The following is a 27,470-nucleotide window of genomic DNA, read 5'->3' as shown; positions in this document are numbered from 1 at the left end:
TATTCAGTGCTTATGGTCAGAAAAAGAGTCATATTTTTACCTATATGGTTTATATGCCTTATAATGATTTTAGGGGAAAAAGTAGAAGCTATTGAAATCCGAAAGCAACCAAGGCATTCACAGTCGTTTATCAGTTATTTCCATTCTAGATAATAAACTTGTGAGAATTCTTGATGGATTCCTAAGCTCACTCACATTTTTAATTTTTATTTTTTAATCTTTACAGCTTTTGAGGAGCTTGAGAAGGCTCTGGGTATGGCCCAAAGAACAGAAGAAGCCCGGAAAAAATTACAGGCAGAAATGGATGAAAAAATCAAAGCAGTAGAAAAGGCAAATGAGGAAGAGAGGGTAAATCTTCAGCAAGAGTTGACCAGAGTGAAGCAAGAAGTGGTTGAGATTATGAAGGTAAAGGCTGAAACTTACCTTCACTGTTGTTTTTTAACCTAATCCTTAAATTCCAAATAAATTATAGTTGTAAAATGTGTTTAATGTATCAGAGCATTATTATAAAATTCTAGCTGTTTAAAATGTTGTAGTAAAATTAATATCTGAAATTAAAGATTTACTTAACATTTGAAATGAAATAGAAAATTGGTATATGTATTTTTTCACTAACAGTTTATATTCAGTATGTTACTCGTTGTAAAATGAACCATATTGCTTTTAGTTTCACAGTGTTTAATAAAAGTATTTACTAGAAGTACACTTGAGACTTTGAAGAGAGATAAAGATATACTCCAGTATTTAGTACAGATGAAGAAATTAATGTCAGTGAACTCACATGCGTCTCCACTAGGATTCTGAGTTCTAATGCTGAGTACTTCCAATAATTACCCTAGCCCAGTACATGTACAAGTTTTAAGAACTTGTTGCGAGCTGTTTATCACTAGTTAAGAATAGCTAAAATCTGCTTGTTCAAAGCAAATTTTATCAACTGGTATCGAATACATACTTCACATCTTGCTAAGCTGTAAATTTCAGTTCTTGTCTTGACATTTGTTGTGTTACTAATTCTTCACTGATGCTTTGGGAGAATGATTTATGTACATAATGTTATTCGTTACATAATGTCATTCATTCAGGTAAAGCATATATGTAAGCTTTAGATAGCTGTTTAAGTAGGTCAGATGGTGATTCTCTTCTGGCTCATGAAATAATGGAAATAGAGGGAAAGTCAAAGATGGAAGCTTCTGTTCCAATTTGTTATTACTTCTGAACTAAAATTGGAAACACTAAGTTTACCTTTGTAGAATAATCTTTTGAAATTGTGATTTTTCTTTTACAAGAAATATGGAAGGCTTTAAGTTTAAAAATAACATCTGACAGGACTTATTACTAGCAAGCGTCTCAAATAATTGTTACTCACTAAAAGGAAGTAAATACTTTTGATTTCCTTTCTCTGTACTGTTTTTCTTACTGGGAAATAATACAAAGTGTTTTGTTATTTAATGTTTTGAAATTAGTTTTTGTGTGACATTTGATTTACAGAAGTCTTCAGAAGATCGTGTTGCTGAACTGGAAAAATTACATAAAGAAGAAATGGCTACCAAAGATCTGGAGCTAAATGAGAGATTGCAGGCCCAAGAAAGAGAGTTCCAGGAGAAGATGAAGGCAGCTCTTGTAAGCATTCCTAAAATGTGTAGAAAGACATTTCTCTGAGAGTGAGGTGGGTACTACAAGTCTTAAATCTGACCCATTCCACAATGGGAGTCCTTTAGCACTCAGATATGAGTGCCCTTTACAAGTCAAGGAGCTCGGAGACATCAGAGCATGAAGGATAAGCGGCTACAATGATCCATACTGAGTTAATGATAATGAATCACTGTTGGAAATCACTGACAGCTGCACGTTTTGTGAAAAATTTACTGGTTTTTTTCTTTAACTCTCTTTGTTTAATTTCTACCTTTGGATTGTTGGGTTTGGCCATAGCAACTAGAGAAAAAAGAGGTACAAAAAATGAAGTTGTTAAGTGAGAAACATTGAAATTTATTATATCTGGTTATGTTATGTTGTCAGAATTACACATTTGCAGTGGTTGATCTCTGGTAGAAAAGATCCTTTTGGGTCTTCGCTGTTTTCTGTAATCTGTAGTCCACTTCAGCTCATTGTGCAGTTTCACTTACCAACTAGCTATTCTTTTGTGCTCTTCTTTGATGGCTGATGACTAGAACAGAGGACGTGGACTGTTCCTTCCTGAGCATATTATTCTATTTGTTCTTACGGTTACTTTTTTAATTATAGGAAATAGAGATATAAAATCTTCTAGCAGGATCAAGTGGGGACAGATGTTTGTTCCCCAAAGATGTTACTCGCAATTAATAATGGTGACCAAACAAGAGTGAAATGCTTGTGTTGAATTGTTTGTTGTTGTGCATATATATTAAAAAAAAAAAAAAAAAAGTGGAAGGCAAATGGTTGCCAAGTCAAGAAAATGGAAACGATCTGTAATAATTCTGTTTTCACGTAAATACACACCATGTGTTTGTATGTTGAGAAAATATATGTGATTACTATATGATTCCTACTAACTTGTTTGTAAATTTCCTATTATACTGTTTTTGAGGGTGTGGGCCATCTTTATAGTGTATCGTCTTATTCATTTCGGTACAGGAGAAAAATCAGAGTGAGTGCTTAAAAACCCTTCAAGAGCAAGAGCAACAGGAATCCCTAGCCTTAGAAGAGCTGGAGCTACAGAAGAAAGCAATACAGTCAGAATGTGACAAAAAACTTGAGGAGATGCATCAGGAAGTAGAGACTTTTAAAACTGTAAGTAAATTTCACAGAAAAGTAAACATTTTTTAAGAATGCCTTTCTGTATATTCTTAACTTTGACAAGTTTACAGATAATGTAGATGTTATATGATCAGGTTTGGTTTAATTACACAGTGTTGTAGTAGTGACCAAAATGTTGTGTATTGCCATAGTAAGCTGCAACTTGCATTTTTTTTTTTTTTTTTTTACAAGATCTGATTTCAAAGTAGAGAAATCGATTCACTTTGTATCATGGTGTAGTATATAAATTCATATCCATCAACATATGTTTCTACACAAACACTTACAAAGATGTTTAAGTTTTCTTAATTTTTGAAGTGTCTTTTGCTTTTTGTCACAGGAAAGATTGTATTTTCTACTAAAGCAAGTTTGCATGTTATTCAACCACTCCCAAACTTAAAGTTGCAAATTTTGCCTATGGAGGAGTTTCAGCTTTACAGCAGCAATTATATAAGAGGTGGAATTAAGATAAAACTAGTGTGTAGGTATAAAGTCCAGTACCCCTTGTAGACTCAATAAACCTTTAATCCTGTTTGTTCTTAAAGAAACAAACAACATTGTTCGTTTCATGCAAAATACATTGCATGAATTAATTTGTTTGAATTGTTTATTTCCAAGTTGTTATTTTGTCTGTTTTCACTGCAGTGGAGTAGAGCTTCTTTTTTCTATTAGCGAACTAACTTAACTTAATGGAAGCAAGGTTGATAACAAACTAGATAAATTAAAGGCTTATGTAAAAAATAATTTGTTATAAATAATGGAAAAAAAATAACCTGAAACTGCAGTCACTGTTTTCCTATATGAACCTGTTGTTGGTTGTTTTTTTTTCCAAATTGATCAGTTTGTTACATTTGGAATACTCATATTCTTTTAAAACTTTGCTTTCTAACAGAGAATTCTTGAATTGGAGAGCTCTCTTGCAAAGTGCTCACAAGATGACAAAAAGCGTTCAGAGGAATTAAGCACTTTGATGGACTCTGAAAAAAAGCAGCATAACAAGGAAGTGAGTGATATAGTTGAAAAACACAAGGAGGAATTGGAGAATGTGAAGCAGCAGCAGGAAAAGCTTTGGACAGAAAAACTTCAAATTTTACAGCAGCAACATGTAATTGAAATAGAAAAAATGAGAGAGAAGCAAGAACAAGAAATAGATACGATACTGAAAGAGAAAGAAACAGTTTTCCGTACACATATAGAAGAGATGAATGAAAAAACGTTAGAAAAACTTGATGTAAAACAAACAGAATTAGAAACGCTGTCATCTGAGCTATCCGAAGCACTAAAAGTACGTCAGGATTTAGAACAAGAGCTCTCAGAATTGAAAAGTAAAGTAGGTGAAGCAAAGCAAGAATTTGAAGGAAAGTTGGAAGCAGAGAGGAATCAGCACAAAGAAGAGGTTGAAATTATGTTAAAAGAGCATGAGATTTCTATTCAAGATGTTGAGAAGGTACTGAAGGAGGAACTGAACCAAATGAAGCAATCATTGGAGGAGAAGGAGAGACTGCTGGAGGAAGCAAAAACACGTGAGCAAGAACTAAAGGAATCCGCACAAAGATCTGAAGCTGAACTTGTCCAAGTGTCTGCAAGGCTAATGGAGGCTTCGCTATCTCAGCAGAATACTTCTAACGAGCAGGCAAAGCAATATGAAGAGGAATTAGCAAAGCTCCAGCAGAAGCTGATGGACCTGAAAGGAGAAAAATTGCAACTTAGTGAGCAGTTAGTAAGAACTGAATGCCAGCTGAATGAAGTCAAGAATGAGTTAGAATTGTACATCTCTCAGGTACATGAACTGAAACAGCAATTGCAAGAGCAAAGTGATGAAAATACCCAGAAAGCAATGTCTCTAACACAACAGTATGAATCTCAACTGAAGGATCTACAAGAAGAGGCTGATAAGGCAAAGCAAACTCTAACTGAGAGGGAAAATGACATCGAACATGTGAAGAAGGTACAGAACGAAGAAATGGAAGAGCTTAAACAGAAACTGTTAGCCACGGAGGAGAGAATTAGTACTTTACAAGGAGACTATGAAAATAAGCTAAAACGTCAGGAAAACAAAATGGAGAAGATGAAGCAGAAATCAAAAGAAATGCAGGAAACCTTCAAAAAGAAACTTGCTGAGCAAGAATCTAAGCTAAAGAAAGAGCTTGAAAATAAGCAATTGGAGTTCAGTCAGAAAGAGAGTGAATTCAATGCTAAAATGTTGGAAATGGCACATGCCAGCTCAGCCGGAATCAATGATGCTGTGTCAAAACTGGAGTCTAATCAGAAAGAGCAACTGGAGAGTCTTGCTGAGGCTCATAAGCGGGAGCTGGAAGAAATTAGCCGAAGTTGGGAGAAGAAACTCAATCAGCAGGCTGAAGAGCTCCAAGAAAAACATGAAATGGAACTGCAAGAGAAAGAGCAGGAACTTGGAGATCTAAAAGAGAAACTTGCCACCTTCAGTGCTGAGAAGGAGGGCTCAAGGACAGAAATAACCCGATTGAAGGAGGAACAGGTCAAGAGGAATGAGACCCTGAAGCAATTACAAGAAGAACTAAAGCAGTCCTTAGCTCAGATGAGTGCTCTGTCAAATAGTGAAAGTGGCCTGAAAGCACAGCTCCAAAAGCTGGAGGGTGATCTTAGTCAGTCCCTGAAAGAGAAATCAGGACTACAGGAACAGATCAGTAGGCAGAAAGCAATTGAAGAGAAGGACAAAGCCAGAATTACTGAGCTGGCTGATAAGCTGAAAACCCTGGAGGAGAAACTCCAAACACTGCAGTCTTCTCACAGTAAGGATCGTGAAAATTATGAGAAAAAAATTGAGGCTTTTCAGCAGCAAGAGACTGAGGTTAAGGAGCTTGTAGCACAATTAGATGCTTATTGGAAGAGCGCTGAAGTTCTATTGCAAACAAAAAGCAATGAATTAATTGAAAAATGTAATGAAAAAATTGGCATAGTAACATGCAAAATTGCAGATTGTGAGCGCCAAGCTACAAAAGTTAAAGAAGCAGTAATTATTAAAATGAATAAGTCAGTGCAACAGCTGCAAGAGAAGGACAATGTAATTAAGTCCATGAGGGATGATATTGAAGGACTTGTAACAGAAAAGGAACAATTGCAAAAAGAAGGGGGGCATCAGAAGCAAGCAGCAACAGAAAAAGAAACTTGCATAACACAGCTCAGGAAAGAGTTATCAGAAAATATCAATGCTGTCACCTCACTGAGAGAGGATCTTCAGGAAAAAGAATCAGAGATCTCAACTCTCAACAAAACAATAAATGAGCTTAATGTTAGACTTGAAAGCATGGTAAGTTTAACAGAGAAGGAAGCAGCCATCTCTCTATTAAGCACACAACATCAAGAGGAGCGGTTGCAGTTGATAAACCAGGTACAGGAGTTATCATCCAGTGTTGAGCTACTGAGACAAGAAAAAGCATCAGCTCTTGAGCAGGTAGATCATTGTACAGCCAAGCTGTCAGAGTGGAAGACAAAAGCACAAACAAGGTTTACACAAAATCATGAAACTATTAAAGATTTGCAGAGCAAACTTGAGGTAAGCAATACCCAAGCCACTAAAAAAGGCGAAGAGCTAGATAAGCTGAAGGAGGAGCTGGCTCAGCAAGGCAAGGATCTGGATAGTTTAAAAAGTGTGCTGGAAGAAAAGGAAAACAGGATAGAAAAACAAGAAAGCGAGTTAACTGCAGAATTAAAAATCCAAGCAGCAAGAGTTGCTGAATTGGAAGAACACATTGCTCAGAAAACTTCAGAAAATGATTCCTTGAAAGAGGAACTTAAAAGGTATCATGAACAAAAAGACATGGAGCAAAAAGAGGTGGCTTGGCAACTCCAGCAGGCAGAGAAGGTTGCTTTTGAAAAAGACAGTAGACTTAAGGAGGCTGAAGAAAAAGTGCTCAATCTTGAAAATGAAATAGGTTCTCTGAAAGCTGAATGTGAAGCAAAAGAGAGAGAATTTGATCAAATGAAATCAGCAATACTTAAAAGCAAAGAGGAAGAACTAAAAGAGTTAGAAGAGAGACTGAATGCAGAGAACAGCTGTAAGCTGGCAGATCTGAAAAAGAAGGCAGAGCAAAAAATTGGTTCTATTAAAAGGGAATTGGTACGTCAGATGGAAGAAAAGGAACAGCAATTAAAACAAGATAGAGAAAATCAGGTAAGACATTTGGAACAAAAAGTGCAGGAAAGAGAGGCCAAAATTGAATCCCTAGAAGAAAAGATGAAGTCAGTAAGAGATTCCACAGAATTAGAGAGAGAAATGCTGCAAAAAATAGAGAGCACTAAAGCTGCTGTAGAGCAAGAAAAAAATGAGGTAATTAAGAGTGTCCAACAAACACACGAAGAGAAAATTAACAAGTTACAGAAGGACTTGATAGAAAAAAATAAATTGTTGCAGAAGTATGAAAGCGAACAACGTGAAGGTATAGACTCTCTTCTAGAACTGCAAAGCAAACAGGAAGAGCTTCTTAAAAAATTGGAATGTGCTGAGAAGAGACATAGAGAGGAGCAGAGTGTGACTGAAGGCCTCAGGGAAGAGCTTGAAGAGCAGGCTAAAAAGTACTCCTTGCTAGTGGATGAGCATGCTCGGTGTGGTGGTGATTTAGCAAGTAGTAGGGAAGAACTGAAAGCTAAAGAACAAAAAAATCTGGGTATGGAGAATATAATGGGGGATTTCCAGAAAAAAATGCAGGAAAAAGATGCAGTTAGTCACTCTTTAGAACAGAAGGTGAAAGAATTGGAAGATAATCTAGCTAAGGTGAATGAAGTGCACAAGACAGAGATGGAAGATAGAAGCTTGAAATATGAAGAAAATCTGAAAAGTTTACAGCAACAGCTGGAGGAAAGAAATGATCGCTTGAAAGCTTTGGAAGAAAATGCTGAAGAAAAAGCTAAATCTGGTTTGGAGCTGCAGAAGTTACTGGGTGATATGCAAAACCAGCAGAAGGACTTGCAAGCTAAACTGGAGGAGGCTGAAAGGGAGAAACAGAAACTACGTAAAGATGTAAACAGTCTTCAAAAAGACCTGCGTACTCTGCGAAAAGAACATCAACAGGAGCTTGACATAGTTAAGAAGGAGTCCTTAGAAGAAATGGAGCAGAAAATCAGGTAAATTGTTCATTCCCAGTCTGGTTAGCATCTTTATTTTTAGCTGCTTACACTTTAAGAAGACCTTTTTATAGCCCGTTTTTTAACAATGAAATGATGACTGGTATTTTTCTGGTTGTTTTTTTTTTTTTTTCTAGATAGAATTCAACTAAATGGTAGAACTTCATGAACACATCAAACATTATTTGATTCATCAGTTTAAAATATGGTTTCTTATTTGACAATATAATTCCGCTTGAATTGTTCGGTGACAGTTATTTTCAACATTACCATAACATAAGATACAGTTTTAGTTTCCTAAAACAAGAAACAGAGTTTACTAAAGCTCAGTTCTGAAAGCTTCACGTCACTGCCCTGTAAAGTAGCTCAATATCAATTGAAAATTCAGACTCTGAAATGGGGGAGTGGGAGAAAAACGAGTGGTACCAAGAATTGCTCGTATGTATTGCAAAAAATGTGGTATGCTGTTCAGTGTTCTGATAGTTAATCAGGCAAGGAAGTTCCTAAAAGCTCTACCATGGGGGCCCATTTAATTCAAATTTTTGAGCAAAAAAAAAAATGTATCTTTGAGGGAAGGAGAATGGGAGGACAATGGCACTCAGTAGTTCAATTCTGGTTTGGTTGTTTTGTTTCGTTTTTTCCAAATGAAGCACCTGTGTCTTCCAGGTGAATTAGATGGAAAGGAGAATCCCACAGAGTTCAGAACCAACCCATTATAAAATTGTTTTGGAAACTTGCCAGATTTTTTCCCTTCTTAAACTGTTTTCATACTCTTCAAACTTTTATTTTCTCTGTGAATTTTTTCTTACTTTTTTGTACAGATGTGAACAAGAAGACATTGAATTAAAGCACAGCTCTACATTAAAGCAGCTAATGAGAGAGTTCAATACCCAGCTCGCTCAAAAAGAAATGGAATTGGAAACAGCTGTAAAAGAGACCATCAGTAAGTGATATACTAATGTAACTGTAAACAGGAAAGGCTGAAAAGTAACCATGTGTTTTGGAGAAGATATTTTACTTGGAACTCTGATAAGGATATGTATGTAATGATTTGCTGCTTCCTAGAGAAGCCGGGGAAAAATTCTCTTGCTTAGCGAACAAGCAAATGTTAATTGTAACACAATTAGGAAAACATGTATGTAGTTTTTCTTCCTGTACCCGTGGACTGTATCTTTGTCCTAGCACTGTGTCTGTATCTGTCATGGCAACAGTTACCCAAGATAGCCATTGATACAAAATTTTCCTCGTATGTACAAAAAAAAAAAATTTTTTTTTTAGAGATGAGAGTATTTCCATTGTAATACTGCTTTGGCTTCAGCAATATAGACATGTAATGCTGCATAGTTGACTGTATAGCATCGAAGGAAGCCTTTCAGTGAAATTTAGAGAATATCCCAAGTTGTCAGGTTTCCTCAAGGATCATGGAGTCCAACTCCTGACTCTGCAAAGGACCACACAGAATTCAGACTCCATATCTGAGACCATTGTCCAAATGCTCCTTGAACTCCCAGCAGCTTATGGCCATGATCACTGCCCTCAGGAGTATGTTCCATGCCCACCACTCTCTGGTGAAGCACCTGTTCCTAACCCCCAACCTGACCCTCCCCTGACACGACTCCATGCCATTCCCTTGGGCCCTGTTGCTGTCACAAAGAGCAGAGCTCAGCTCTGCCACTCTGCTTCTCTTGTGAGAAGTATGCAGAATGCCATGAGGGCTTCCCTTCTCTGAACTTGAGAAAACCAAGGGACCTCAGTTGCTCCTCATATGCCTTATCCTCTAGACTCTTCACCATTCTCATATCCCTCCCATGGATGCTCTCTGATGGATTTATGTTCTTCTTATATCATGATGCCAAAAACTGCACACAGTACTCGAGGTGAAACTGCACCAGAAGAGAATCAGTATTACATTACTTTAGCTGAGTCTTCTAGGTTTTTCATTCACTGTTGCTACTAACAGGCACAAGCAGAGCATAATGCCTGAGTCACGAGTTTATAACTAGAGTACAGCATATTTCAGCTTTTTTTTTTTTACTGTTGATCTTTTGCCACCGTAGTGTAAGTTGGGGTTGGAGAAGAAAGTATCTTTTGACTTCGTGTTTACTGAAAGTGCTCCTAAGAGTGAGGAATTTCTGAAAATTTACAGCTGTTTCAAATCCCTTCTCTGGATAGAGCAGGAGATGCAATTAGTTGGTAAATACTGGTTGTGATCTTAACTTCTAGAGAAGTTGCAACATCAGGAAGAAAAACATGATCCAGATGCCAGAATGCTAACAGTAAAATTCATATGGATTAGAATCAAGTGATACAATTGTCACTGACATGGTGAAAAATACATTTTCCTGAAGAGTTTTCTTTATAGATACCTACTTCAATTTTTTTTTAAGCTTTTAAAATAGTTTTGTGATTTGATTTATCCAAATATGTATACCTTTGATTTTGCCTCCCCTCTCTTTTTTTTTTTTTTTCAATAGGTAAAGCTCAAGAGGTAGAATCTGAATTGATAGAAAATCATCAGATAGAGACAACACAGTTGCATAAAAAAATTGCAGAAAAAGACGACGATCTGAAAAGAACTGTGAAAAAATACGAAGAAATCCTTGAGGTATCATTCTAAAAAGTGATATGGCTACTTATATTTCATAATAACCCTTTTTTTTTTCATTGCAGAAGTGGACAGAAAACTGTAATGCATTTTAGCAAAGATCTTTTGAATCTCACTGATTGAATTATACTTTACATGTGTGGTGACCTAGTTTCCAATTAAAATATTCTTTGTGTTTTTGGAATGTGTAAGAACAGCAAAAATCAGTCCCCAGCTCTTGATCTGTGATGAGTCCTTATGTCCTCCAGCAGTTTTTCTGTGCTTCAGATCATAGCAAGAAAAGCAAGCAAGTTAAATTTTAAGTTTCACTAGATGATGTTGGTGCTTCTAGTAAGGATTTCAATACAGTGTTACAGGTATCCTCACAGTGTAGCTCCCTTCTATGACATACTCTGTCTGGATTGGTACCACAGTTCTTAAAGTAAGGTTCTTTTCTATGCACAGTGCAGTCTTTTCTTGCAAGTAAAACTTACATTTTTTACTCCAAGTGGACAGTCTATCTTCATAACATTTGTATACATAGCCTTGCTCCAATGTCATACCAAACAGAAGTTAGCCACCCACTTCAGTATCAGAGAGAGTTGACCCTCCAAGGATGCATTCTGTTTTAGTCTAGTAGGAGTTTAGGTACAGCAAATATATTGCAATAGACTGAATGGCTTTCAGGTGCTAGACTGTTATTGTATTGGGATGCAGACTTTAACTTTGGACATTCTAGTTTTGCTTGCACAAATAATTTTAAGAAGACTGTTTCTTGAATAGAACCATTTGTAATAGTTGTAAGAGAACTTATGTTTGTTTATGCTGAGTCCCAGGAGCTGTCTGAATATTTTCTTCTAAAAAATCCCAAATTTGCAGGCAGATTATATATCCTGCTCTGTTTTTGAACATTAGGCAGTTCGAGTGGATATGGCAGGATTTTAATAGAGTCCCCTTTCTTTTCTTTTTATCAAAGAATTTGGAAAAATAGCATAATATAAAACCACAAAGTTAATTTTTTTAATGACAGACGTCATTCCAAATCATACCTGCATTTGCAGTATGTTGCCATTCAAGTCCTTACTGTGAAGGCGGAAATAGATCTATGATGTGGAATCATGAAGGTATACTTCCTTTCTGTTTTCAGATACATTTAGTCTGTCTGTATGTGGCAAGTATACATGCTGTACAGAATTCATAGTGTTGCAAGTTTACGCTCAATTTGACTTTGTTGCAACTGGAGGCACAAACAATGATGTTCAAAGTACAATAAGCTGTAGTGTGATATTCTAAATTACAGACCACGTTTATTTTTTAAGTAATGGTGTATTTGTGAGTGTTTCTGTTATTGTGACAAAACAATAATGAAACCCCACACCAATTAAGAGAATTCTGAAAAAGAGTTGCAAGAATCTTAAAAGTGAATAAATATTTGTTAAATTCAGTGGTTGTCATATTCATTGAGATCTCTGCTAAAAATAGGAACATGTGCATACACAGATGCACGGATTTTATCAATTTAATGTTAAGATACCAGTTACTACCATAAATATACCTAACTTGACACATGACAGGTTTGAGAAACTTTGAATCAAGAAAATTATGTGGAGAGGTTTCTCTCAGTCATAAGTGGTAAGGAGATGGAGCAGAAATAATGCCAGCTGGAAGAAAGAAGTTTGCTCATAGTAACTTCATAGCTTTCTCTTGCATTTTAAATGTAGTGAATGATGCTAAAAATTAGACTAACTTGATGTATGTATCCTTAAAGACTAGCAATACTAAATCGTTCTGTTAATGTGATTTATTTATGAAATGCTCCGCTGGTACTTCGTCTTACTTTACCTGCTGTCTACTTATCTTTTATAAGCACTATTATCACACAGGATTTCACTACAGTCTTCCTAATTATGGACTTATAAATCAATATAGCCTATAACTTGAGGAGCTGTGTCTTTTTTCTATAGGTAAACTAACAAATATAATTAGAGAAAAATTAGATGTTGTACTCCAGCTAGTTTATCTTAAGCCTGTCTAAGCTAAAATTGAAGTACGTAATTTCAGATGTGTATTCCCATGTGAATAAGGGTAGGTTCTGTGGTGTATTGAATTCTTAGTTTGCAACTGTAATTAATCTGGACAGTGTGTAGTTTATATATTTTCAGAGTATGCCAGATGCTGTATAGAACAAGAAGTTAATGTAATAGCATGTTGGAACCCCCTATGATCTCCAGTTATTTCAAACTCTAAATTGTAATCTCTACTCAGTGGGTTGTACAAGTCATATCTTACAGAAGTTTTAGTCATCTGTTCTAGTTGTTTCTTTTCCGTATTTTAGCTACCTTCTATGGCTAAATGGTGTGCTTGCAGTTTTGATTTATTTCAGTAGATAGTTGTCTAGAAAATGAAAGAATTTAGATTCTTAGTGTTAAAAAAAAAAAAAAGCAAAACAAAAAGGCTATTTTTTTACTTTTTAAGTAGAAAAGTGTAAAGAAACGGTGGAAACGCAGAATCTTGTTAAGCTCCTATGGTTGGTTGTTTCTTGCTCTTTTTCACTGACCCTATAGTGGATTTCAGACATATTGTTTCTGTGTATGGCATAAGTCTTTGCTTTCAGTCTGCTGTCATTAAGTTTTGATGATGTCATTAAGGCTAGATGGTGATTTATTGTTTAACTAATAATTTCTTCCTATAATTTGAAGGCTCGTGAAGAAGAAATGACAACAAAAGTTCATGAGTTGCAGACACAGTTAGAGGAGTTGCAGAAGGAGTACAAACAAAGGATGGCAGAAAAGGACCATCGAAACAGTGAAAATGTGAGCTGGCATTAGCATTACTGTTATATCTCTAGGTGGGACGTGTTTTAGTCTTCATGGAATTCTGCACGTGCTGCTTAATTGGATTTTGTCTATCTGAACTACACCTTCATGTACACTTTTTATTTTTGTAGGTGTTATCTTCTTCCAAAGTGAGTCTGTGCTAATCTGCAGTGTTTGATACAACCTCTTTTAATGAGATGTTAAAAAAAAATGCCTTTTTGTTCCTTTTTTTTTGGGGGGGGGGGGGGGGGAGGTGGGGAGGGATGCACGGGATTTTTTTGCCTTCTATATGTTTTTTTGTCATTGTTGTTGATTTTTGGTTTTTCTTTTTTCAAAAGGAAAGGAAATTGCATTGGATCATTGTGATAGTGCTTTATTTTTTTTTAACTGAAATTCCCAAGATTACTGAGATAGACCTCTGAATACATTAAGGATGGACAGAGAATTCTGCACTGAAAGAGGAGTGCCTGCATGCTTTTGTCTTTCTGAGAACACATTCTCATTAGAGGAATTCTTTGATGAACAAAAATATTACTTGCTTTTATACTGAGATGAGGAAGAGTATATGTGGTGTTGTCATTGATCAGAAAATTCATATTAGCCTTAGTTTAAGAGTATTCGTTTAGATAGCAAGCACTGTTGGGCATACTATATATTTGGAAATGCTAGGTTCTTCAAGTTATCTTTATGATAATTGTATTACAGACTCAAGAGAATTTGAATATAATCTTTGATACTATTCAGTACAAGTAAGCGTTAAAAAGCACTTTTTGGGCTACTGTAAGTATATAAGCGTATTTGTATAAGAATATGTGTGATTTGATCATTTCCATTTTTATCATCTTGGATTAGTCATAGTGGGATGAATGATACTTTTTTTTTTCCCAAGTAATGTCCAGGGAATGAGATATTCAGTATTTTCGTTTTTTTCATATGTGCATTTTCATCTGATTTTTTTTTTCTTTTTTCTAGGTAACAATAGCAGAACTTCAGGTAAATTTTGATATATATAGTTTTTAATTTTTATTTTGTAGGTCATGCTTTGTCACATCACTTTGAAGCTAGCAGTACTGCTTATAAGTTCGTGTGAATTGAAAGTAAAAACAAAAAAAGTTTATTAAAGTGGTATGCTTAGGAGTTTATTGAAGTTTTCTGTATGTGGCTGTTCTTTCAGGCACAGCTTGCACAGAAGACGACGTTAGTCAATGATTCGAAGTTGAAAGAGCAGGAGTTCAAGGAGCAGGTAAGGGTGCTGCTTGAACAGGGGAAAAAACATCATCTTTTTTAATGATTTGTATTTGCAGTATTAAATGTTTTGTTCCTGTCAACTGATGATGCAGCACAACTCTGTACAGCAAGTATGATACTAATACATGTAAAATAGTTTTGACTCATACATCTGTGCACATTTTCAAAATACTCCTCAGTATGAAAATACCAAATGTTTGTGGTGCAGGTTATCAAAAGCATTTGTGGAATGAAAAATGCATGAATGTCCTTTTTGAAATTATGGTTCCTCACTTTTTCTGAACTAGATCTTCTGGTTTTAGGTAAAATAAGTAAATAATTTTATATCTGTGTTTTTATATGAGTATGTGTATGTATATGCATATACATGTATATATCACATGTATATATGTATATAAATATGTATATATGTAGATATTCTCATGTGTCTATATACACATATACACAATTTTCCTTAGTTAGGCACAGTTGTTAATAACGTATTTCAGGGCAAATATGTTTTCCTCTACTAGAATGTCAGGATGTTTAGCTGGAATTTCTTATGCTTACTTTTAACTTACTTTTAACGGTTCCGATCTTAACTGTTCTCTGTTTAGATTCATGTACTGGAAGACAGACTGAAAAATTATGAGAAGAAAATGTATGTCACATCAGTTGGAACACCATACAGAGGTATGTACGTAATTTTCATCAAATACGTTTATATAGAAAGATATGCTTTTGTTTAGAGAATCTATTAAAATACCAGGTTTTTTGAAACACTTTCATAATGTTTTTATGCAAATCATGTAGCATTTTTGTTGGATGTCTTTCAGGTGAAACAGCTCTGTATCAGCAATCTGTTATCTCCAGGGGGATTGATAGAGGCAGTTTCGGTGAAAATAGGGTGGAGGGGAATGATACCCTAGCTATCCGAATGCAATCTTTATGACTGTTTAAAAATCTTAACTATGCAATTATTGCATTTCACAAATTTTTCCTGTGTTCCATATCAGGACTCTTGCTATTCTTATAACTAAATGCCCTTTCCAAGATCTCCTGCTCTGACATCTTGATGACTGTACTCTTACTTTTCTTGCTTTATCCATATTCATTAAGAACACTCCTTTAAAAAGTTGCTTTGCAGACCTACTTTAAGCAAGTCACGTTATTATTATTTTTAACCTCTCTCTGTGGACCATTTCTTCTCTATCAGAAGTCCACTTCCAGGTTAGTCCAATGTACGGTCTAAAACACCTAATTTAATTTGCCATTGGCCTGTGATACTGGGCTTACGTTAAATTATGCATCTTTCTATCTTCCATCAGTACCTTGGTAAGAATAAGCTAAACTATTAGTTTATTCTCTATAAACATTCCTCGTAAACATTATCCTTCACTGTTGTCTTTGCAAAACTTGATGATTATAGTCATAGTTTGGTATACCACTGCCTATCACGTTCATGAATGCCTTTTTCTTTTTTTTTCTGAACTTTATACTCCTTTTTTTGTGTCCTGGTACGTATCCTGTATCTCCTGTCTTACGCCTAGTCTGTAAGACAGCTAAAGTTTCTCTCTTGGTCTCGTACTGCAGTTGTTCACATTCCTTGATAACCCTATAGTTAACACAAATAAAACATTTCATTGGAAAAGTTATTAACACTTCTAGTTATTTCTTTTTTTTTTTTTTTACATCTACTTTTCCCATTTTTCAACTATCTTAAATTTCAGAATCTGTTATATCAATTTATCTTTTCTGCATTTCCTCTGAAAGCTAAATTGGTATAATTTCTGATTTCAGATGCACTGATACAAAATTGAAATCAGGTCATAGTCTAGAAAAACAATGGAATCTAAAGAAATAGGTTTTGAGTCTATCTGGTATGCGTTAAAAAGAAGAGATGCATGAATTTTCATTTAAAAACAAAAGTTCATGAGTAGTACATTGTTGAGGATTTTTAATTAAATGTGCTGATCCATTATATTTTAAGCTTCAGGAAGTTGCTCTAAGTAGGTTTTAGGTATCTAGCATAATTATGGTCACTACGCCCATTATCATACTTGATTGCATTTTGTTTGTCACTTTCTGACTATGAATAACTTACATTCTTAGGAGTTACTCTCAGTATAAATATACTTATTTTTGTTTACACAGATGGAAATCTTCATCATACTGACGTTTCTCTCTTTGGAGAGCCTACTGAGTTTGAATACTTGAGGAAAGTGCTCTTTGAATATATGATGGGTCGTGAGACAAAGGTATGGAATGTTATATACAGTGATGTGATGGGGGTTAGAATAAAGTTTAGCTTCCTTGCTGTATAGATCCGAAGTGCTGTCATGTTGGTGATTCATCGTATATTGTCTGCTCGTGTAAAAAGATTCAATGGACTTTTCAGGGCTTTTTTTTTACAAAGAGACATGTATCCTTACCACCTTCTTTGGAATACTGAGACAAAACCTAAGGGAAGTGAAAGGAGAGAACGCTGGGGAGGGGGAGGGAGTGTGCATCTCTCACCAAGGTACTTAAAGAAACAAATACCTCTACAGGTAGGTGTTATTTTACCAGCAGAAGTCTTACTGTCAGTCAGGCTTACTGGACTTTGAAAGTTGATATGCACTATATTAGCAAACTACTTTTGTGATGTTATCTCGGTGCAAATATGATTAAGTTACAGTTGTATTAAATATTAACTCATTACTAGCTCTGAAGATGAAGTTTTTTTTTCAAATTGTTCCTTAAAGATCTTTTATAAGATTCCCAAATCTGTGTACCTTCACTAGTTAGTGTTAACTTACTTTTAGAAACAGAGAAAAGCTGCATAGTAGGCTCCTTGTTGTATGCTGACAAGCATGTGAAATCATTCATGTGTTGGAATTTTACTAGCTTGTAACAATACTGATGCTAAGAGATTGACCATGTTCAAAGGAGGTATGTCATTACACAAACATTTTTCTTGGATGATACATGCTGTGTGGATGAATATTTTTTTTTCCTCCCTGGAGTTCTTCCATTCTTTGTTGTACTGCTTTCAGCTTGGACTACTATTAAGTAAAAAGGTTTTATGCAGGTTTCTGTGTTAATTGGGTTTGTTCTCATTGTGCTCCTTATGGAATAAAACTTGGCCTACACAGGACTTCATGTCCTTACAGGATTCCTCTTTCTTTTTATCCGTTTGCTATTTAACTCCCTTTTTATTAGAAACATAAATCCTGGATCCAGAAAAACCCAGAATTGCTAGTTAGCTTCTGTTCTTAGGCCTATGGCTCATTGGATGGCTCTTTTACCTTAATAGCATCTAATTGAAATCATTAAAGAGAACTACATACATTACTGGATATTATGCTTTTGAATTGTGAGGGACTTAAACACGAGAAAATTTTTATTTGAGGATAAACATTCTAATATATTGCAAAAAAGGAAAGGTTTCTGGTACTGCTATTATTAGCTGATCAAGGTTGTAGCTGTATTGGTGTTTGTTAATGAAAAACTAAAATGCAATGAAGGCTCACATATTTGCTAATGTAAATATGAAGGTATTTTAGTGGTGTCTTCACTTTTGCTTCAAATAGTACTTTCGAGCTGATCTCGTGCTGTTGTTCAACCATTGGATATGTGACTGGAAGGCACTGAGGTTAGCTTCTGCACTCAGGGTTGTATCTCATACCTTAAGTTTACTCGACTATGTCTTGAAAATAGTTTGATTTCTTCCTGCTACACTGATTGGAGATTCATAATAAATGGTGTTGTGATTGTTATAATCCATTTAATACTGTGTTAACAGATTTAGACTGTATATTAATATACACTTCTTATTCCCAACACATTAATTGAGTTAAAAGATCTCTACTGAGATCAGCCTCTTTGATACAGATGAACCTTCTTCTTAGCTTTTGTTTTCATGGACCAGGTGAGGCAGTTATTTCTGTTTTTCTCTTACGAGATATGCAGTCTATTCCCCAGGCCATTCTAGTGGCCCTCTTCTGAGCAGGGTCTCCTTTTAGAGTACAGAAAACACTCTGTGTCTCAGTTCTGCAGTGGGATACGTCGTCTTTGTGGTCTGATGCGCTCTTTAATGAAAGCAGTTCTACAGAATCTGTGCAAACCTGAACAATTTGCCATTTATGCAGCCTGGTAAACAGTTCTGGTATTGTATTAAGTGGAGGGATGAGTGAATGCATCAGTTGTGCAAAAGTGCTGGAAAGCTAAGAGAAATGATGAGGGTTGATATTGGTTCAGTAGCTAAGACTCAGGAATTTTGACTTTGATGTTTAACCCATATAATCTGCAGCTTGTCACAATCTTTGTAAGCTGTTTCACCAATGTGCACATTTGTATTTGCTGGGGAATGTTTATTGTCTTCCCCTTCAGTCCTTTAATTTTTTTTCTGTTTGTTTTTCCTTGGCACAATCTATAAAATGAAATCACCAACTTTTAAGCATGCACCTTGTTCAGAATATCTGAACTCAAATGCATAGCGTACACAGTTAGGTTCAATAAAATTGCATTTTCTACAAGCACATGAACAGCTGAACTGTCCAGCTCTACTGCACACGTAATCTTAAGTCTTGCTAAAGTCCTGGAGGACCATTTTGGCAGATGCTTCTCCTTGTTCCTTCATTGTGCCACTTGGAGTCTGTTCTGAAGTCAGAAAGTCAGTCTGAACGTTGTATGTGTTTGATAACTGTGTTTCCATCAGCTAGATACATGAGTGAACAGAATAGCACAGAATTATGTTCTGTCAGACCTGCTTCAGGCTTTGCTACTCCCTAACACACGTATCAGAGATGATAAATTCATGCAAATCTTACTTCTTTCAGTCTTTCAAAAGCCATGCTTTTGTGCATTGCAGGATGACAAAGGATATTTCTGTAAAACTCCTGCATGATTTTTGAAGGATCTGGCTTTGACCTGCAGCTCTCACAATGAAGGGGGCTCTTGGATATCACTGTGAAAGCATTATTTACAAAGATCACAAACTGTGTATATTGACCTCAGAAATAAATGCAAGCTGGCATCTCTTACAGTAGTTCTGGCTATTATGTTTGTGAACTGTGAGTGAGTGAGTCTGTCAGTGGGTAGGTACTGAGATGCACACCCAGGAACATGCGTGTATGTTCACAGTTATTGTTTTGTTATTTCTAGTGACACTGACTGTGAGTGAAGTAATTTCGCGACTGTGCATAGTACTGAATTCTTCTGCTTCAGAACCTCTGTAGTAGCCCCAAGAACATAGAAAATTTCAAGTCACTGAGAGCGATGAATTACAAAACACACTTTTGCAAGAAAGATTTTAGCCTCTGTTTGAGCTGGCACATAAGAATCTATGCCTTCATGCAGTATATGCAGTGTTTGTAGATTTTTTGTTAACACTTGCATGCTGTTGTGTCCTTTGGAAAATTGCCAAACACTTTGAATAGATGCTAAGCTCAGTACTTTCTAATCTTTTAGTCCCATATCATTGTGATCAGGGTTTTGGCAAAAGAGATGAGAGAAGCACAGGGTCTGTTTGTGACACTGGAAATGCTCCTTGTTGTATCTGGGAACTGCACTACAGGCTCTTATACTTACGGGAGCTACCAATGTTAAAATGAAGCTTTTTTTAATGGAGAGGTTTCAACAGGACTTGTTTTATTCAACATTTATCCCTAATTAATTATAGACAGAAGCAGTATCAACAAGTTAGAGGTTTACCTCTCACTTTTAGCTGAGGTCATTTTTGTCCTGCAGCTGCTTTGTTGCTACAGTCTCCCTCTTCATTCCACATGTGAGGCTGGTAATAAACAGTTGACTTCGAGAGCAGCAATCTTATCGCATCCACATTCTTGAAGAGTAACAGCTACTGCTTCTGTAGCAATCACGTTCTGTTTGAGCTGCCCTGCAGTTCTTACTTTGACCTTTCTTGTGAAAGTCACCAGAACCATGTTCTGTGCCTTTTGGAATTTTTTATTCCCACTAATCTGTTTTTAAAAGGGAAATAATTGCTTGCTTTGCACAAAGCTTTGACATTCTTGCATGTTCCATCTGAGGTTGTCTAAATGTTTTGCTAGTTAAATATGAACTACTGTGTACCTGCTGACAATATTTTGACAACTGCAGTTCTGCCTCTCACATTTGGATCTTTCTCGGTGTTTCATTTCTTTGTGTTTCTTTACTAAATATTTGGGTAGTATGAATATAGGTGAATTCATAAAGACTCGTTCAGGCTCCACGTGCCTCAAATGAGCTTTTCAGAAGGGCTGCATTAAGATTAAATGTGGCAGGAGCAGGATTCACAACAGTGCACTGTCGTTATTAATGGACTTGGATAGTATAGAGCTTACATCATAGTACAGTAGCTGCAGTTTGTGACAATGTGAAATGAAGACTTTTCTTGGTTTCCATGTATTCCACATAACATATCATGCTATGCAAATACAACATGAAACTGGTGGTTATTTTTTAATTCTTTTCGCTATGCGTTTTGGTGACATTAGTAAAAATAACACTCATTATTCTTAAGTGAAGCATATTTTAAAATTAAGAAGCATTAAAATTAAATATAATTATATTTAAAAGTTAAGAAGCATTTTAGGTCATGTGATAATAATTATAGATGATCTGTTTCTTTTCAGACAATGGCCAAGGTTATAACAACAGTCCTGAAATTCCCAGCTGATCAGACTCAAAAGATACTAGAACGAGAAGATGCGCGACCATTGGTAAGTGGTACCAATAAGCTTAAGTTCATGCAAGAGATGATATTGCAAGAATAAAAAATTGGAAACTTTCTTTAGATCTCTCCTTCACACTTCCTTCATTCAAGAGCACTTCTTTTCTCCACCTCTTTCCCTTCAATGGAATGTCAAATTCTGCTAGTAGGTTATAGCAAAAATGAGAAAAAAAACCAAGCATATTTTCTTAACTAGAATTTCTGGCTAAACCACATTAATGAAAGCTACTATTCTGAGATTAGTTTTCTTACCAACAAAGTTAACTGAGAGAATATTTGTGTTATTTAAATTCAGAAGTTTCTTTGGGTTCATAGCTGTTTTATGAAAAAATGGTAGAAGAGAGGGTTTTTTCAGCCCTGGAGTATAATATCTGATAAAAACAAGAACAACATTTGCTTGTAGGGTAGAAAACTCGTTAGTTTGCTCACCTGGGATTTGTGCAATAGAAGTGGAATATATTCAGAATCATAGAATGGTCCGAGTTGGAAGGGACCTTAAGGATTATGGATCTCCAACCTACCCTGCTGTAGGCGGGGCCACTAACTTCCACATTTAATTCTAGATCAGGCTGCCCAGGGCTTCATCCAACCTGGTCTTGAACACCTCAAGGAACAGGGCATCCACAACCTCTCTGGGCAGCCTGTTCCAGCACCTCACCTGACTTCCCCCTGACATCCAACCTAAATCTTCTATCCTTCAACTTATAACCATTTCCCTATAAAACCATATACATGGAATTTTCTGTCAGTATCCTAACAAGAACATATATGTATATATAAATACATAAATATATATATATATATAGTATTATTAATTATATTGTATTATTAATAATATTATAATTATATTATTATGTAATATATATATTTATATAGAGAGATATTTTGTACTAAAAAAACATCAAATATGTCAGGTTAACTCTCAGTAAGGACAAATAAAAAATAAGAATTTAAAATATTTTCTGAAGTACTGCCTTTTCTCCAGTGGTGCTGAGTAATACAGTAGCAAAATTTGACCTTGTACAGCTGTGGGGGAAGGAAATAAAGTGATGGCAATCAATCTGCGTAGAGAAAAAAGTTTTTCTCTTTTTACCCGTAAATTTTTTGAGGGATGGACTGGAACCAACTTGAATCCTGGTGGTTTTGGAATGTCTGTGTTGATGGGTTTTGTTTGTTTTTTGTTTGTCTTTCCATTTTAAGTAAACATATTACTACTTTGTGTTTACTGAAGAGCTGAATTGGGGTTTGAGGGCCAAAAGACATGAAGGATATATGAGCATAAGCATTTATTTGGTATTACTCTTACTGTTTTATTTGGTGGAGTTACCTTTTATTGAGACAAAAACTGCAATAATAGTTTTGTCTGTGTTGTATCTGAAGTCAGTATTGTGATCTTTCTCTTTGTGTATTAGCTGAATACAATATTTAGGCATTTCAGTGAGAGAAAGAGCTGCATTCTCTTTGCCTTTTCTATATATTGAACAGTTTCAGAAACAAAATAAAATTTTGAATGTTTTCACCTGTAGTTGCACTTTTCATAATGCTGCTGCATCAGCATAAAAATCCTGTTGAACCCTTGAAATGAATTTAACTAAAAGAAAGCTTCCATAATTTCATCAGCTTGAGGTATCAGATGAGGAAAGTGTTTGATACTTCAGCATTTTCCTGTAGACTTTGTAGTTTTATGAGCCTTGCAGTCTTAAATACTTAATATACTTTTAAAGTTGTGTAAAAGCTGATAAAAGTATAACAGTAATGTCTTGTGCATTGCAAGCATCCTATTTTTGTCCTCAGAAGGCTTTTATTTAAAACAGTTTCTCATCTTTGCCATATTATTTGAAGTTATTCACGCTACTCTTGCTGCCAAAATAATATGACAAATTACAAATTATAAATAAAGCAACAATTGTGGCTTTCATAAAACTCTTTCTCAGACCTTCAGTTAGAAAGCTGAACATTCTGAGTTGGTCAAAAGCGAGGTTAGAGTTGGACCTGGTATTTCAGTTCCCTGTGCTTTTTGGTATTTGAAACCTGGTCTTACTGAAAGAGGTGCTCGCAGATTCTGATACTAAAGAGAACTTCAAGTTAATCCAACAAGTTTTGGTACTTGGGACTAAATTATGGCTAGTCATGCAGCGAACCTTTTTCCAGGCTACAAATGCTTTGATTTTTGAGGATACCAAAATCCAAAGAAGTCCTAATGAGAAACTTCTTCAATTTCACATAGTAGTCTTTCTTGGCTCAGATTTAGCTTGTCATTTTTTGCCCTTTCCATGTACACGGAGATGAAAAAACAAACGTCTAACAGAAAGTCAAATATAAGGACTTGCTATGCATACAGCTAATGAAGGGCATAGTCATTTTTGTCTTATTTTGAAGTTGCATTTGTTTACCAAACAACCAATCAGTGTTTGTGGTGAATCCTTTGTAATTCTGTTCAAGACTGAAACAAGCTGGGGAGTCATAAATTATTCTGTTAAGAGATATGCTTGAGGTTTGTTGGTTTGCTGACATATACTATCATGATTGTCGTGTTTCTCCACACAATACCAGAATGGTAGTAGAAAATATCCAGTATTTAGATGTCATGAGTAATAATGTTATAAACTTATAACATAAATGTGCATTTTTAACATAAAGCTTAGTTGGTTTTGTATGTTAATTTATAGCCAGAAGGTTTAAAACTAATTTTAATGTGTAAATTGTCAATTAAATGTGCTACTGAAAAAGAATAAATGTGCGTGTTAGGAAGTGCCTGTGAATACTTGTCCTTTTAGCATCTGAGCCTGTCTGTCTTAAACAGTGGGAATATACTTGAGAGGTTTCGAGTTAAACCTTTAACAGATCCCTCAATAAATAAGTGTATGGTAGACCAATGTATCTCCTGCACTAATATGTTTTTTGCTACCTACTTATTGTGACCTAACTGTAGCAATGTCGTCTGTAATCAGTAGATGTTCACAGCATTCTTACCTATGCTTTTACCATGTAGTCCAATAAGCTGTTTTCTTCCTGGCTTTGTAGTTTGCCTCACCTCGCAGTGGTATCTTCTGAATATTCCATCAGTCTGTGCTTAGTTAGCATGTGGGTGAGTGAAGCCTAATATGTACTTGTTTTGTTTGGAGATAAAAAAAAAACCTGTAGTATGATATTAATCATTCTCCTGCTTTTTTTTGTCCCCCTCTTGCCTTCTTTTGTTAATTAAGTGTATGATAAAGCTTGTTTTATTCTTACATTACAAAGCCAAGTCTGATTATGGTAAATATTGATTCAAAAACAATCTTTCTGAAATACAAGAATAACTTGAAATGTTGATTGAGGTGCAAAAATCTCAGTTATAGGGGAACAATCTTATGTAAAATCAAATGATATGTAATAATAAATTTTATTGTACTTGGCTTTATCTTAATTCATTTTCTGATCTCCTTTTTGTTTTTTGAATAAGCGAATAGATAAGTCAGTTTTGAAAATGATTGTATTGTCTGAAATGAATTTTGTACACCTTCTAAGTATGATAATATGCTATTTGAAGAAAGCTTGATTAAATATCGTCTGTAGAGTGATTGGAGTATGCTGGCATTTAAATATTAGTACCTTTCTGAATCAGAGCCTTGGCTTTGTGTCAAGAGAATGTAGAGCACCAAGCTCAGGGAGAACAGTTTGGAGAGCTTTATGCTTTTAGTTTACTCTACTTTTTTCCAGGTTTTATTAGGTTATTTTTGTTAAGAAAGTGTAATGCGATTTGTAGTGTTAAAAAGGTCAAAAGCTGGCTTAGATCTAAAGATAAAGGTTGCATTTGACTAACCCAGCTAAACAGTGTGAAAGAGTAGTGGTTGAGAGAGGAGCAGAACGTGCAAGCGCCCTGGTAATGCTTTTTGTATTGCCAAATGTTATCATTAGAGCATGATATTTAATAAAGTCTTCAGATAAGTTCTGTAGGATATGGTCAACATAACTTTCCTTCATCCTTCGCAATGGAAGAGCTCTGCACAGTTGCCAGAAATAGATTCAGTGCATCTGGAGCGGTCACTGTTGGCTGAAACGCAGTGCTTTGCTCAACACGTGTTCCTGGCCTGCACCCCTTAACCCAAAAGGGATCAGCCTGGGCCCATTCCATTGCCAGACCCCACAGTGCAGCTGATGACCTATCTTTTCCTCTTATCAGTACAACCTAAAATATTTGTTTTGAAGGGAAAAAAAAAATCTCTTAGCAAACATTCATGCTTTCCACTTTATTTTTATTTTGTGATTTTTTTAAACCTTTCACTTTAAATACAATAGCAAATGCACTTTACTGCACTCAAAATGCAATAGCTTCTTGACAAAATCAGCAACTATTTTCTCTAGCCCTCTTTTAAAAATAATTGAATTGTTAGTAATGATAGAACAAAGCTCTTTACAACATTATTGCAGAAAGCACGGTTGAAACTTAAATTCTTGTGCTTTCTGTAATGCTGATGTAAAAGCTTTGTGCATTCTCAGCTGTCTTTGGTGGCTGTCACAGAAGGGCCTGATTTTTGGCTTCATTGTTAGCAAATGCCTATTACAGCTTCTTAAAACAGTAGGCATGGAAGCTTTGCAGCCCTCATTATTGGACTGTTGTTTTTTAGTTTATCTCAGGTATTTTTGTGACTTACACTAATAGTTAGCCAGCAAAAGGAACAATTTTCTGGTGTGCATAAAACTTAAAAATGAAGGTGGTTATTGTGAAAGTAATAATCTTTTTGATAACCTCACTGCAATTTGGATGACAGGCCTTATGCAGAGAGGACAACTGTTGTCTTGAGCTTTTAAGTGGATTGATATGCAATGATGTGGTAGACCTTACTATTTCCAGTGATATTTCTGACTGTTCTGTTGCAGGTCTTTTTATTTTTTTTAATCAACTTTCCCAACTGTTGTGATAATATCAGAATGGAATTACTTAATCAAAATTGCCTAATAATGTGGTCATTTGACTTAATCTGAAATTCTTGCATCTCCTATTCCTATCAATTAGTACTAATTTCGTTATTCATATTAAGTGTTTCTGAGTTGCTCTTAATAAAATACCGTCTATTCATTTCTTTTAACTTTCTATTTTTCTAGTCCTGGCTATGACCATCCTGAAGAAATCACAATGAGAATGTCTCGTAACAGTGCTGCTTAGAAATACGTTTGTATCTCTGTGTGTTGCCCTTTGAGAGCGGGCGAGAAGGAACGCTATTATTCAAGGTCACAAATGGCACAGCAAGAACCAAAGCTCAGCACCACCTTTGGACCGTGAATATAGTTAAAACTGCCTTGACAAGAAACACTAATCAGGGGTTATCTGGGGATGAGTCTTTTTTCTCTTCTATTGAACACTCTCCTATTTTGTGTTAAAGCTTATTTTTTTAAAGGAGAGAAAAGACTATCCTAGGAAGGAATTGCCCATTACTGTATCTCTATACAGGTTTCACTGGGTGTTTTTTAAGAGTTGAACTAAATGGTTTGTCTCTTCTATTTATTTTTTTATTTTTGAATGAATTGTGCAATACATTTTTGGATGGATAGCAGTTGAGGTGATTTTTCCGGATGAACTGGGCACTCTTGTTTGACTACTCCTCCACCGAGTTGATCTTCTGATTGTTTGCTAAAGGTCACTTCCTATATGCTTTTGCCTACAATAAATCCGAATTGCAGTACCTCATTTGTTTACTTCTAGCTTTTGTACTTATATTTTCTGGAAAAAAAGAAGTACATTACTGTAAATTGTAAATAGTTAATACGTAACTGTATTATACGCTGATCTGTGACTGTTGACAGCACTAATCTGACAGGAGCTGAGATGAAATAAAGTTTATTTACTGTATAATTTTGGAACTTCTTGTTGTATGCTTTTTCTTTTGAAAGGCTCCACCAGTTTTGTTCTCATTCCTGTTCAAGACATCCTTCCCTGAGACATTTCCAGGCTGAAATTGCTCTCATGTCAAGAGCTGTAAGAAATCAATGGAACTACTCAACTTTCCAGGGAATGCAACCTGTATAACAGGTGCATACTGAGCTGATAGCTGGCATCAGAGTGTAGAAGGTAGGGAGGTTGGCTTTGTTAAGGTTTTAAATGGCTCAAGGTGATGCCTCTCTGAGTATTATTTTTAAGTGTCTGTAGGAACAACAAAAAAATCAAGAGTTTATTTCTGGACATAAGCAGGCCTTCTAAACATACTGCCTTCCTGGAAGATCACAGAATCATGCAGTTGCAGAGGTTGGAAGGGACCTCAAGAGATCATCAAAT

At 35.6% G+C, this 27,470-nt stretch overlaps 1 protein-coding gene across 13 annotated transcripts in view; it reads left to right on the top strand.

The window, feature by feature from the left end:
• GOLGA4 (golgin A4) overlaps window positions 1–27,058 on the top strand; it is a 79,119-nt gene extending 52,061 nt beyond the window's left edge. For 12 of the 13 annotated variants that reach the window (XM_046938145.1, XM_046938143.1, XM_046938142.1 and 9 more), the window contains 14 exons: window positions 227–405; window positions 1,489–1,620; window positions 2,611–2,766; window positions 3,665–7,875; window positions 8,697–8,818; window positions 10,350–10,480; window positions 13,159–13,272; window positions 14,248–14,268; window positions 14,450–14,518; window positions 15,120–15,195; window positions 16,657–16,760; window positions 21,117–21,203; window positions 24,239–24,302; window positions 26,303–27,058. In XM_046938145.1, coding sequence (XP_046794101.1) covers window positions 227–405; window positions 1,489–1,620; window positions 2,611–2,766; window positions 3,665–7,875; window positions 8,697–8,818; window positions 10,350–10,480; window positions 13,159–13,272; window positions 14,248–14,268; window positions 14,450–14,518; window positions 15,120–15,195; window positions 16,657–16,760; window positions 21,117–21,203; window positions 24,239–24,268 — 5,432 coding nt within the window. In that variant the 3' untranslated portion in view covers window positions 24,269–24,302; window positions 26,303–27,058. The remainder of the gene's footprint in view (window positions 1–226; window positions 406–1,488; window positions 1,621–2,610; window positions 2,767–3,664; window positions 7,876–8,696; window positions 8,819–10,349; window positions 10,481–13,158; window positions 13,273–14,247; window positions 14,269–14,449; window positions 14,519–15,119; window positions 15,196–16,656; window positions 16,761–21,116; window positions 21,204–24,238; window positions 24,303–26,302) is intronic. The other variant, XM_046938146.1, reaches the window with a different exon arrangement.
• The last annotated feature ends 412 nt before the right edge of the window (window positions 27,059–27,470 follow it).

This window comes from Gallus gallus, chromosome 2, assembly GCF_016699485.2.
Source record: "Gallus gallus isolate bGalGal1 chromosome 2, bGalGal1.mat.broiler.GRCg7b, whole genome shotgun sequence".
NCBI lineage: Eukaryota > Metazoa > Chordata > Aves > Galliformes > Phasianidae > Gallus > Gallus gallus.
This window is presented reverse-complemented; position numbering and strand designations above follow the sequence as displayed.